The 13,582-nt window shown below is 40.9% G+C and overlaps 1 protein-coding gene across 1 annotated transcript; it reads left to right on the top strand.

Moving 5' to 3' along the window:
* Positions 1-4,744: 4,744 nt before the first annotated feature.
* Positions 4,745-13,220, top strand: LOC146626219 (uncharacterized). The gene is made up of 4 exons (XM_085361776.1): positions 4,745-4,771; positions 7,162-7,233; positions 10,629-11,012; positions 12,966-13,220. Exons 1-4 carry the CDS (start codon positions 4,745-4,747, stop codon positions 13,218-13,220), a joined length of 738 nt encoding a protein of 245 aa, XP_085217902.1.
* Positions 13,221-13,582: the final 362 nt, after the last annotated feature.

Here is a 13,582-nt window from a genome sequence, read left to right as displayed (position 1 = left end):
GAAACAAATAGTTAAACAAAACACTTTATGCCAGCTTTTGTGATTCATGTATTTCACCCAGTATTTAATAACTGGTTTTGGTCTTCTCCTTCGGGAGAGTAATGAGCACAGGAGCACTTCCTGTTCCTCCCGTGTTGTTGTATTTCAGGCTGGTCCTGTTAGCTCTCTGCTTTTCAGTGTGACTTAGCTCCTGAGCTGCAAAGACAAACTTTCAAAAATACAGTTTCTGAAATATGAGATCCAAACCAGGTTTCAAATTCAAATGCAGTCCAAAGAAATCTGAAACCTCTGGTGCGTACACAATGGCAACGTTTTTCATGATTTTCCAGAGAAAGTCATCTTCTCCGTAGCCCGTCTGTCCAGTCAGCACATTAACAATAATTACATCGCTTTTGGCTTGCGTTGCCATGCGCTAGGGCTACATTTACCATCCTAAGATTCTGGCTTGGCTTCTCCATTGTTTTCTCTTGAGTCAGATTTATAGTTATGCATTTGTAGAAGGGCAGTGGACAAAGGCGCAAAAGCAGTAGTCAGCAAGGTGGGGTGCAAATCCAGAATTTCTCTGCTTTGAATGTAACAACATGAGCAAAGCATCAGTCTTTTTCACCCAAGCCTTTCCCCAAGTGTTCCTTTGAAATCATTAATGCACTTTATTAAAACGGCGTCATTTAGAATAAACTGAAATACATGAAGGCTTGATCTTAATAAGAAATCCTGTTTTATATGCTTTGCTTCATACAATAAAATGACTCCAGTGATAGCCTTTGATATTTCTTAGGCCAGCTGCACTCCCTTCCACAATGAATAGCTGGAAATCCCATTCTGAAGTGAGTGGATTTATAAAGGAGAGAAAAAGTTAATTAAAGACATCTGTTGTTATGAATGTGAACCCAAAGCCCACCATTATCAAATGTGATTTACTTTCTAGTGAGTTCCCAGCTTTATCTGCTTCCCAGCATCTGTCTTCAGTCTGTTTTTGTGTATCAAGCTGCAGTTTATATTGACCACAGCCCCAAAGAGTTGACACAAAACTGGTAATCTCGGACCTCCCCCCGCAGGCAAACACTTAAGATCACACAATTCTTTTCATCTGGTGCCAACATCGGCTTAGCAGGCTGTTAGCAACTCATGAACTCATTTATATATACATACAAGGGTGGAGTTACATGAAGGCTAAACACCCTCATCACTGACTTACACAGGCACATAGTGTAAATTCACAAGGCTGCCAGCAGTTGTGACACCTGATCTGTGGTCAGGGTCAGACTAAGAGTTGTGTTTGGGCTGTTTCACATTAACGCCAGTCACGGATTTTAAATCTTGAGGTGATTTGCTGTTTCAGATAAGAACCAAAAGCCACTTAGGCCACGATCCCACATACCTACACTAAGGTTTCCTTGCTTTCTCGTTTTCCATGAATCTGAGTGTGAAAGTGCTTTAGACCTTCTTTTTTTTTTCAATTTAATGATCCTTTGGACTCAGGCATGGAAAAGCGAAGGAAAGCTTTTTTTAAACAGTGAACTTGAAACCCAGACACAAAGGCACCTGATCTCTCCCTTCCCCCAAGACGTCTGCTATCAGAGTTCTCTGCATTCAGACTGCTAGTCTCACTTTTTAAGCTTCTCTGAAGTTCATCTCAAAGTGGCGTTTTGCTCCATTTCCAGCCATCAAAGGTTGGCTGTACCAGCTTTTAACCAGTAGTTTGAGATAGCACGGTGAATGCAATCACTTCAAAAACAACGCTGAACATGTATGTGGTATTAGCATTAGAAATACATATCATCAGCCAACCCTAGGGCTGACTTACCAGAGCTGCTGTGCCAATTCAAAACAAATCTAAAGAGCTCACCTACCACTGCAGACCTACAACACATTCCTAAGGCAAGCTGGTGCTTATAGACCTGGACATGTTTTCTTCCCTTGGCTATATATTACTTTACTATGTAAACCACTGCTGACCTCTACTTTTGTTAGCGCTCCAACTTTCCCGACGTTGCCCTCTAATGTTCGCTTCAATGGCACAGCGAGCATTTCCCCTGCATAAATGAAATGACTGAAAGTGACCTTTCAGCGGTGAGTAGAAGTGTCTTAAAAATGCCCCTCGACTGTGAAATGTAAAGTTTCTTCCAGACCACACTGTCCTTAATAGGAGTCTGCTAACTAGAACCATGTGTGTGAATTGTGCCTCTGTGCTCTCCCCTTTTCCCTCTGTCTCTCTGCTTACCACTGATCTCTGCATTTATCAAGATTCAAGCTTTTCTACTCATGTTCATTTTGTACATTTCAGCTGTATATTGAATAAAAATAAGTGAAATAGAAATGAAATCTAATATAAACTGGGTGTTAACTGCTTTGGTGTGAGTGACAGCTATTTGTTATCACGACACAACAATTAACCAAATGCACATGCATCCTGCAGGTGAACCTGAACTGCTAATTCTTGGAGGTGAGCATAACCTTAGCATGAGAGGTCACTACCACAATGCCTGTTTTAGTACCCCCAAGGGTACTGAAGTGATTTCAGTGACGACATTAGGACAAAATTTGTATTTATTCAATGGTAGACAAATTCATAGTGCAGCAAGGCATCTTGTTATGATTAAAGCTCACACGTTTGCCTCCATGCAAGCATTGAAAGTAGACGTGAAAGGGGCACAGCCGTTAGGGACTGGGTGTCAGCTACTCTTGTGGTGGTGAAAGAGTTGTGATGAGAGAGGGGGAGGTTTAAATGTTAGCTTTAGTTTACTTGCAGCCTCCAAATTATTTTAGAAAAAGAAGCTGCGTGAGAGAGACAAGCGGAACCCCAGAGGTCGTATAAAAATATCTCACCCACAGAGCAAACACAAGGCGTTGACAAAAAGACAGGTCAGTACATGGCTCGTAGGAAACCGATCCAATGGCAATAAAATATAATAAGTAAGGAAAATAAATTTTAAATTGTTTAAGTAAAGAGATGGAGGTGTAGAGTGGCAAGGAGGAATTTCAATGAAGACACGAGAGAAAATGTATATTTATGGGGCAAGGAAGATATATAGGACATATGAGCTGTGGGACAACTCGATGTTTGTAACATGTCTGAGGACGGGCCAGCAGCGTTTGCAGGCACCTCCTAAAACAGAAACAACTGATGTCACCAGTCAAGCAGCCAAACAAAACCTATTGTTAAAGCAGAAACCTTTGCGTGTGTCTGTGCTCGTTCTATCCCAAGCATGCCATCATGTCCGTCCATAGAAATACAATACATAGTAAACATAGTCTACAACCAACATATCCTGTGTGGTAAGGGTAATGCATAGCTACACTGGCCTTAAGGCAAGGGAAAAAAGAGTAATGAAAGACTTCTGCAAGTGGAAATCACAGGAAGGACAATTTAAGATTTAGCTTCTGAACTGTAAGCAACATCCAGTGTCCAGTACAGTCAGTTCATGTTGGAAGGGTGATCTCGTCCTCTTTAATCCCCTCTGTAAGTACAACAAATAAGGGCAGTATCCACAGGGCTTCAAAGTTTTCACTAAAGCACAGTACACTGGCACAGTGTGGAGGTCCTGCTGAGAGCTGGCTCAGAAGAAGCAGTCTATTAGCCTGCGGGTGAACACGTTACCCCAGATTTGCCATTGTGACCGCTTGATTTCAAGGTTCCTTCTGTAGACTTTAAAAAACAAAACAAAAAAACAAGACTATGATGGCTCAAGCTGTTAGTACATCACAAGTCTTTTGCCTCTGCAGCAGTTAAGATGGTAATTGCTGTTAGTCTGGAAGGCTTCTTGTATTTAAAATAGTAGCTGATGATGTCATGTGCTCTTGTTTGGTAACCATTATTTTTATCTTCATCTTGCACTTGGATGTGTTTGACAGACATGCGGTTACTGGTGAGACATTTCACCATGGGATTTATTAGTCTGCACGGCAACTTTCAATTCCCAGCGCTGTGATTCACTCTGCTGTTGTGTGGAAGTGAAGGCCAAGCAGGACTAATGTGAAACAGCTTTTTGGGCCCAAGCTCACCGGCCAGCTGCCTGTCACCCCTCTGAGCTCTTGACAATAATGACATCATACTACAATGACTTCCAAAGACTAGCAGTAAGAAGACAGTAGGGGTGCAAAGTTGTAAATGATGAAGTCAGAATGAGGATTCCCCAACAACGAGGTTAGAAAGCTTTTCTGGACTTCTGCTTCCATCCAGGTTTTAGATCTATTTTCATTATACAACGCTTAAAGCTGGTCAAGTTAATGTTCTGTATGAAAGGAATAAATGAGAAAATTTCGTTTGTGGCAATTATGGTTCATAGATGTGAAAACGGCATTAGTCAAAAATTTCAAAGAGGCAATACACTAAAAGAAACACCACTCACAGCTACGCCAAGCATCTGTTTTTCACCAAATAAATGTTCTAAACACCAACTGGCAAGCAACCATTAATAAAGGGGGAGAGAAAAGAGAGAGAAAAGTATTAGCAACTCCCTGCTAAAGACAGTAGCAAATATTCATAAACTTTGTAGTTACACTTTGCTAGTATTGGGTTGGGACTTAATTCGTTGTGCTGTAGATTCAACGAGGTGTTTGAAACATTCCTCAGAGATTTCTGTCCATGTCGACATGATAGCATCACTTCACTACAACAAATTTTCTGGCTGCTGCAAATCTGCCATTGTCATGTTCAAGAAAGCAGTTTGAGATGATTTGAGCTTTTTGATATGATGCATTATCCTGCTGGAGGCAGCCATGAGAAGATGAGCTGACTGGCATGGACATGATCAGGAACAACCCTCAGGTAGAGATTGCGGTGTTTAAGCAGTGCTTAGTTAAGAGAATACCTCCCACACCATTAAACCACCAGCCTGAACCACTGATACAAGGCAAGATTCATGCTTTTATGTCAATTAGGTCCAATTCTGAAACTATTTAGACCATTTTCCAGTCTTTTCCATGTTTTATTGTGCAATTTTGTTGAGCCCATGAATTGTAGCCTGAGTTTTCTGTTCTTAAGTGACACCTGATGTGGTCTGCTTCAAAGTTTGACATGCTGTGCATTCAGAGAGGCTTTTGAATTACAGATTTCTTTTCAGCTCAAAACAGTCTCGCCATTCTCCTGTTTTCTCTTTCCTGGACCATTTCACATAAACCCAAGAGATGGCTGAGTGGGAAAATCCCAGTATCAGAAATTTCTGAAATACTCAGACCAGCCTACAACCATGTCATGTTCAGACTCACTTAAATCACCTTTTTCTCCCATTCTGATGTCCAGTTTAAAATTCAGCAGGTTGTTTTGATCATGTCTATATGCTTGAACGCATCAATTGATGACCAGTTGAACAGGTGTACTTAACAAAGTGACCAGTGAGCTACTACAGGTGTAGATTTTTACTGCATGAACATGTAATGTAGCATTTAAAACGCTGATGCATCTTGGATGCCAGTTTAGTGGGTGAGTAGGTGACCATATACCAGCGGGCCCCAGACCCCGGACCGGTACCGGTCTGTGAGTTGTTTGGTACCGGGCCCCAAGAGATGAGGCTCGGATGTGAAATTTATGGTTTTCGGGGTTTTTATCGCTTTATAGCATTGTTTTTTATTGTTTTTATCATTAACTCAGTTCCCCTGGGTCTTTTCCCGTGCGTTATGAATAAATCTTCTTTTTTTTGGGTACTGGTTTTATTTTGTTGTATTTATCTGTGACACCTTAAAGGCCAATCTGTGAAAATATTATTGGACATAAACTGGTCCATGGTTGGGGACCGCTGCCATATACCACATGACCAAAGTAACACCATGGATGGTTCCTTCGTTTATAATATTACTGTACGGCACGTCTCGCAAGGCATTATGGGATGTCAAGTCCACTATACATTTGAAGAGCACTAAAGATGGAAAAAAAATCATGTTGCTTTATTAACAAAGGCAGATAGCTAGCATCCATATCCCCACAGTACCCTAATATGTTACTTTGGGTTTAAAAATAAATAAAATAAATAAATATGTCATTAAATATAATTGTAATCCACAAACCAATCGGTGATGCCATCCATGTTACTTTGTCCATTTTTATTTACAGTCTATATAGTTACGGTGACATAATCTGTCTCTGAATTATGAAATGAACCTGTCAGGTATTGCAGACACATAACTGTAGAAAATTACCTTTTTTTCAAGGAAACAAGTCATTCTGCTATTTTGATTTAGAAATGATCATCTACAAGCTGTAAAAATGTGTTTTCTATCACGTCTTCATGGAGTTTAATAATGTGTTGGAAATGATTCAGAGGCCTTAAATGTAAGGGCTAATTACTTTGTCTTTTTTTTTTAAATTTTGGACACATTCAAATACCAAACTAATCCAGATTCAGTGATTTTATCCATCATAACTAATTGATTTAACCACCAAAAGACACTGCCACAGTCCCAGTGAACATTTAATGAGAGCCCTTAGGAGGTTTTTCTTTTAATATGATGTAGGCAAACATTTACAAATGGGTAAAGACTTTGAACTGGCAGCCCTGAAGCAAAGTACCCTACAGTCGCAAAGTTTGGAGGAAAGCAAAGCCACGTCCACTCAGGGCTTAGATAAACACTTGAACGCCTCTGCTTCTGCGGTGCCAGCTTTCTTAAACGGGCAGCACAAAAAAGGCTTTACTCTTGTTTTGGATCAGAAGGCCTAAGGGACAGTTTGTAAAGAAGTATGCTGAGGCACGCAGGAAATTAGAAATCCCAAAAACAAATTCTGGAGCCTTCACCCAGCCCTGTGGCTCCTTCCACGCGTCTGATCCTAAGCAGGAAGACCGCATCCTTCAGGCATCATTTAGGCATTTTAAAACATTCTGCAGTCTACTAAAGCTCACTAAGCAGGAAATATAGGAGCTTTTTGGCATTTATGTAAGTCATACATTTGCTCAGGGTCCTTCAAGAGAATTTTGTGAGGCTTCACGCAAGTGTCTCTTCAGCCCTAGATTTGTTTTCCTTTCCTTTGCAGTTCATGGATTTTTTTTCCCTCCAATGGAAACTGTTCTACCTAAGCAGTTTTAAAGGGAAGTAAAATCATTACAACATGACGAAACTGCAACGTGTGACAGTTTACCAACATGTGTCGCATGTGATGCTTTGTTTTTGAGGTTTAGGTGGTAAAATCCTGTGTTAACTGCAAGTTGCGGAAGTTCTGTTTACCAGATTCACTGCGTCAAATGTCTTGCACACAGACATTTAAGAAGTAGATTTTTTACAAACCTTCATTCATCATTTGTACAATGATAAGACACTTGGGCGATAATGGTATGTTTGAAAGCTTTGTGGTTCTCTACAGGATAGCAGCTAAAAATGCTGTCCAGCAGCTGTGAAAGAAGACAGGAAGGAAGGAAATGAGTGGATGAAAGACGGGAAATCCTCACTGTAAAATTAGCAAATGATGATGATGATGTCAATGATAAATGCTGCTTTTGTTTAGATTTTGGTGTGATTATGTGTTGTCACTCTATGTTTGATTTGCTGCCTTTAGCCTACCCTCATTAATGACCCTATGCTAGGCTTAAACAGCCCATTTTTGACAATGTGATAATGTGAATGGTATGTTTGTTCCTTAACCTCCTGGCGTCCACATATGTGGACATCACATTTTGGGTAATTTAGACCAAAATACTCAATTTTGCTCTACAGGGGCCTGATAACCACTTACAAGGACATTATACTGCTACTGTTCTATCGAAATTTTAAACGAATATCCTCATATGTGGCTCTCATTTTTCTTAGAAACAAAAATTAGGTAAAAAAAAAATAAAAATCTGGTAATTCTTTGTTTTTACAATCATCAGGTCCCAATCAGCCCAAATATCAAAGAGAAATTAAAAATGCATGCCGTGGAAGAGTTTGGGTCTTAGGAGGTTAAAGGCACCTATTTAGCATTCATAAGCAGGGCACAAAAATTATTAACAATGTTTTGTTTTGATTTAATTTACAGCAAACTTCTTCTTGAAGAAAAAGTAATTTTTTAGACTATTAGTTTAACTAGCTTCAAACATTGAACCTCTAGCTAACTGTTTGGCTAACTGTTTAGCTAGTGCTAAATAAGATGTCCCAGTAAATATAAGTCGTAAACAGACTGTTACTTGGCATCAGCGCTGCTAATACCGCATAATTCAGGTTTTAGAGCAACATCTGCTTCCATTCTGACAACGTTTTCATGGAACTCTGATCTTTTCAGTAAAACAATGCCAACCATACTAAGCAAAACTGGCCTTGCTACAGAACTTTGTTTTTCCTTTCTTTCTTTCTTTTTTTTTTTTTAAATAATGAGATCATATTTTTTGCACAGTTTGAAATGAAATGATAAATATTAGAATGACATCATTTATTAAAGTTATTAATTTAAACTCTTCCATACTGCTATGCTACTGTCTGCAGGGTATAGCTGTAGCCATTTTCTTTCATGCTCACAAATGGACCCACAAACACACAGCTCATATTTCTAATCACTGGACGTAATCTAAACTCGTACCTCACGCAATTAGGTCAGCACCATTTCCTCCAGTGTGAGCTTCACATTTCCTGACCCGTATTTCACACTCCACAGGGACATGACTCAGGCTCATTTACTAAATTTTCCTGCTCTTTCAGGAGAATAAAAGAACTGACCAAATGCAAAGCTAAGATTTGATCAAACATGGAGGAGGTAAACAGGTTTTCTGTGTTTATCTGTAGTTTAACATAACAAAGTAAGTGGCTTTTTGTGGCTATGCATTTTCTAAAGTCTACAATATAATGGTGCTAATTCATTTTAACAAGATGTTCTTCTTTTTACTGGATCATTATATCCAAGAATGTCATTCAAGTGCATGTTTACGTACATATGCCAATGTGGCACAGTGTTGCTTTGACTCTTTTTTAACTTTTCTTACACACTAGTCAGACAACAATATTAATACCTTAATAGACATAAAATTGCCTCTCATTTTCTTTCCTTTCATTGGCCATTCCTGATATTTTGCAGGCACAACATATTATAAACTTACCTCTGAACACAGTGGTTTCCCACAAAGACTTTATATGAAATATTATACCTTTAAAATTATTACAGTAATGAGATTTAGTTAACTGGATGCACCTGTTCACTTCCTCAGTAAATCGAATCAGTCAATCCTATGGCAGCAACAGAGGACATTTAAGCGTGTAGATGTGATCAACATAATCTGCTGAAGATTAAACAGAGCATCAGAATGGGAAAGAAAGGTGATTTAAATGAGTTTGACAATGACATGGGACTATTTCAGAAACTGCTGATACTGGGATTTTCCCACATAACCATCACTAGTTTACAGAGACTAGAAAAAGAGACAATATCCAGTGGCAGTTTTCTGTGTAAAATAAGAATGATTTGATTGCTTCAAGCTGATGGGAAGAAAACGTAGCTTGTTACAATCAATGCAAAAGAGCATCTCAGAATGCATAACACGTCAAGCTTTGAAGCAGATTGGCTACAGCTGCAGAAGACCACACCGGACGCCACTTCTGTCACCAAAGAAGAGGAAGATTCTGCAGGTCTATCAATATTAGATAATAGAAGATTGAAAAACTGTTATCTAATCTGATTAGTCTCAATTTTAGCTCTGATGTTAGATTGATGGGGTCAGAATTTGACATAAACAACATGAAAGCATGGATCCATCCTGTCTTCTTGGCACAAAGTAATCTTGAACTTATATGTATGGAGACAGCCCCACCTGCTGGTAAGATTGTGTGTTATTCAAAAACGACATCGTCAGCAATGCATGATGCAGAGTAACTGCAATATGTGACACTTTAAACTCATTGTTGACACAACTCTCTGTGTTTGTGGGAAATAGATCAGTGTGTGGCTGCAGAATCACATCAAAGCTTGAGAAAGACCTGAAATGATTCGAGTCCGAGTTAAAGGTCAAAGGTCAGATTTTTATTTCAGATATAAAGCAAGAATGGCCTCATTAGCTGCCAGCATTTGCTATGTAAGCATTATGTGTATAGATGGTTTACTTAGGCTGTGGGACTCACATTCATGTATAAATGTATACATTCCCTGTTATGTAGGCAGCAGTACTTGTTCTTCATTTCAAACAAAGTGGCAAATACAAAGTACTGGGCAGAGCTGCGTTTCAGTGAGATAAATAACAAGAATATGGACAAATCAGCTACAGGTGTTACAGGCCTTCCATGGGGTCTGTTTTTATACAGAAAAGTAGAGACAGGAGACATGAGTTGCGTTTGGTCTGCAGGCTCTTCTTCGTCTGAGGTACAGAAGCGTTGCAACGGCCAATCGCACTCACAACTACTTCCTGCTTGTGGCGTTGCCACGCAATTACATCTTCATAACTTTAACTGAAAAGTGCAATTCACACTATTTTAAATCATTTTAAATAATTAAATATTCCAAATATTTAAAATTAAGCCCATTTTTTAAAAATACGATCTCTAGATTAAAGTACTAATCATCAAAAGCCAATCATTAAATAATCACAAACATACGGGGACACCTTAGAGACCCGCTAACTGTCACTAGCCTTTTGGCAGCTGTAGTTTGCCCATTTCAAAATTGTACCATGGTTTGTAATTATGTCCATGTTTGGTGCACCAAAATCACCATTTGTTAAAAAATGTGTTATTGTTTCTAGCTGGAGGAGCTCCCGGTGGCTATCGGCTACCTGCAGAACCTTAAGGTTTTAAACCTGTGCAACAACCGACTCACAAGCCTCCCAAGCGAGCTCGGCCTCCTGAATAAACTCCAAACACTGAACCTGGGTCTCAACCAGCTGGAAGCTCTTCCTGCCTCCATTGGTGCACTGGAGGAGCTCCGCCACATTGGCCTTTCTGATAACAGATTCACCCGCTTCCCCGGCTGCCTCTTGAAGCTGAAAAAACTGGAGAGTATCAAGATGGACAGGAATCCAATTATTGCTGAGAAGATACCCACTGAGAAACCAGTTAGCATTTCAGAGAGCTTTTACCTAGTCAAAGAAAGCTTCTTGTGCAAAACAGAAAACATTGCAATTTCCCTTGTAAGTGTATTTAAAGACTTATATTTGTACACACATTTTATACAATTACCATGCTTATAACTGCATGATAATTAGATACAAATAAACTGTATTGACAGTCTGTTGGGCCTAGAGGGCAGCAGAGACCACCCTTATCTCTGAGTACCTGTCACTAGGGGTGGGTTTAAAAAAATCGATTCATTGATTAAAATCGATGAATCGATTAAAATCGATTCTAACTGGAATAAAACGATATCAATTCATTAAATCCTGAAATCGATTTTTTTTATACATATGTAGTTTGCCGCGTATGAAACTTGTAAGCGGTTAACGTGAGAGTTAAGTGACCTGGTTGCATGAACCATCATGGCTACTCCCGGGAATGTGCCACCGAGCCTAAAGGCAGATGTCTGGCAACACTTTGGATTTAAGAACTGTGAAGACAGTGAAGAGCCAGACAAAAGCAAAGCCGTATGTAAGATGTGCAAAATGGAGGTAAAGCACTGTGGAAATACCACAAATCTCAGAAATCATTTAACGAGGCATCATCCAGATATCCCGCTAGCAAAAACGGCCGACACCAAGCAACGCTCACTCGAAAAGGCATTTGCAGTGAAGTTGGCATCCACTTCTCCACGTGCCCAAAAAATAACCCAGCCTGTGGCAACTTTCATATGTAAAGATATACGTCTGTACAGCGTTGTTGAAAATGATGGCTTCCAAAACCTCATTAATACGCTAGAACCACGCTATGTTTTACCAACACGCAAACATTTGAGTGAAGTGGTAATCCCAAACATGTATGAAAAAGTGAAACACGATGTTACAGCCTCACTCAAGTCAGCAGAGAGAGTCGCTATAACCTGTGACAGCTGGACATCCAGAGCAACAGATAACTACCTGACTATCACCTCACACCATATCGACCAGGAGTGGCGACTCGTGTCTCATGTCTTACAGACAAGAACCACTGAAGCAAGCCACACAGCAGCTAATTTATCTGAAATTATGTTCAAAGCAATCGAAGAATGGGAGCTTACAAACAAAAATCCAGTCATCGTAACTGACAATGCTGCAAATATGGTGCGAGCTGTGGAAATAACGGGCTGGTTGCACATTGGTTGTTTTGCCCACACACTCAATTTAGCTTCACAAGCAGGAGAGGGAGAGTCAGAGGTCCTCACTTAGGCCCGTTTACGCGAACACTGCCGAGAAGGAGACGATGATGATGATGATGATGTAAAGTTGAGAGTTGTTTCCTCCGGCGGTTCGGGGTCCCTCCATACCCCAGTGTTTGCCATCGTAACTTACGAATGTGCATTGGGGTTGCGAAATACCCCAAGGTGGGTACACTTTGACCCCATAGTAATCATGGAGTAGAGAGCATCCCTGGTCCTCGCGAAGGCTGGTTTACGCGTAACCCGAGGCCCATGAGGCTAAGCACTCACCTGCGAGGAGCAGGAGAACCGAGGAACAGGAGGTAGGAGGACTAGGATGCAGGGGGCATCCAAGGTCCTCATAGAGGCCGGTTTACGCCAACACTGCCCTCTGCAAAGCTAAGCATCCGACAGCGAGACACAGGAGAACCGAGGAGAAGGAGGAAGGAGGACTAGGAGGCAGGGAGTGTCCGAGTAAGTGTCCTTACTTAGGCTACAGACATTTTCATTCTGGTAAGTTCTAAATAAGTTCATATTAGGGCTGTTCGATATAACGATATATATATCAGATGATAATATAAAAACGTCTATCAATTCATTTTACACTAGGTGTCGCAAAATAAACTGTTTACGGCAATATTTTTTTCATCGTTTTGATGGTCACTGTAGTGGTTATATTAATTTCTTAAAGTTCTCTCTTTCTCTTATATTTAATATAACCACACTAGGGATGGACAAGCGACTATCTTTATGCCTTGTCGTTAGCTACAACCACGGTAAAACCATCCGGTGTCCGTGAACTCTGCCCTCTGTAAAGCCAAGCGTCCAACAGCGAGGCCCAGGAGAACTGAGGAGAGGGCCGGTTTACGTGAAGACTACCGTCTGTAAAGCTGAGCATTTGCAAGCGCAGGGTAGAAGGACCAAGGAGAAGGAGGAAGGAGACGATGATGATGATGATGATTATGTGAAGTTGAGAGATGTTTGCTCCGGTGGTTCGGGGTCCCTCGAGACCCCAGTATTTGCCATCGTAACTTACGAATGTGGTGTGGGGTGGCGAAATACCCCATCATGATCACTAAGGGGTCACAGAGTACCCACAGAGCACGGAGCGCCCGCGGTCCCCACTTGGGCCGGTTTACGCGTAACCCGGGGCCCATCCGGCTAAGCGCTCGCCGGCGGGGAGCAGGAGAACGGGGGAGAAGGAGGAAGGAGGTCGAGGAGGAACGGAGAGTCCGAGGTCCTCACTGAGGCCGGTGTACGCGAACACTATCGAGAAGGAGACGATGATGATGATGATGTGAAGTTGAGAGTTGTTGCCGTGGCGCTTTGGGGTCCCTCCAGACCCCAAGGTTTGCCATCGTAACTTACGCGATCGATGGAGGGTTACAACCAATTAGGTGCCTTTGTCCGACGCTGTGACGAGACCCACTATAG

The sequence above is a fragment of the Diplotaxodon limnothrissa genome, linkage group LG8 (assembly GCF_057381915.1).
Source record: "Diplotaxodon limnothrissa isolate DT_005_m linkage group LG8, D_limnothrissa_male_GT1.1, whole genome shotgun sequence".
Taxonomy (NCBI): Eukaryota; Metazoa; Chordata; class Actinopteri; order Cichliformes; family Cichlidae; genus Diplotaxodon; species Diplotaxodon limnothrissa.
Note: the sequence above shows the minus strand (reverse complement) of the source record. Positions and strands in the feature narration are given on the sequence as shown.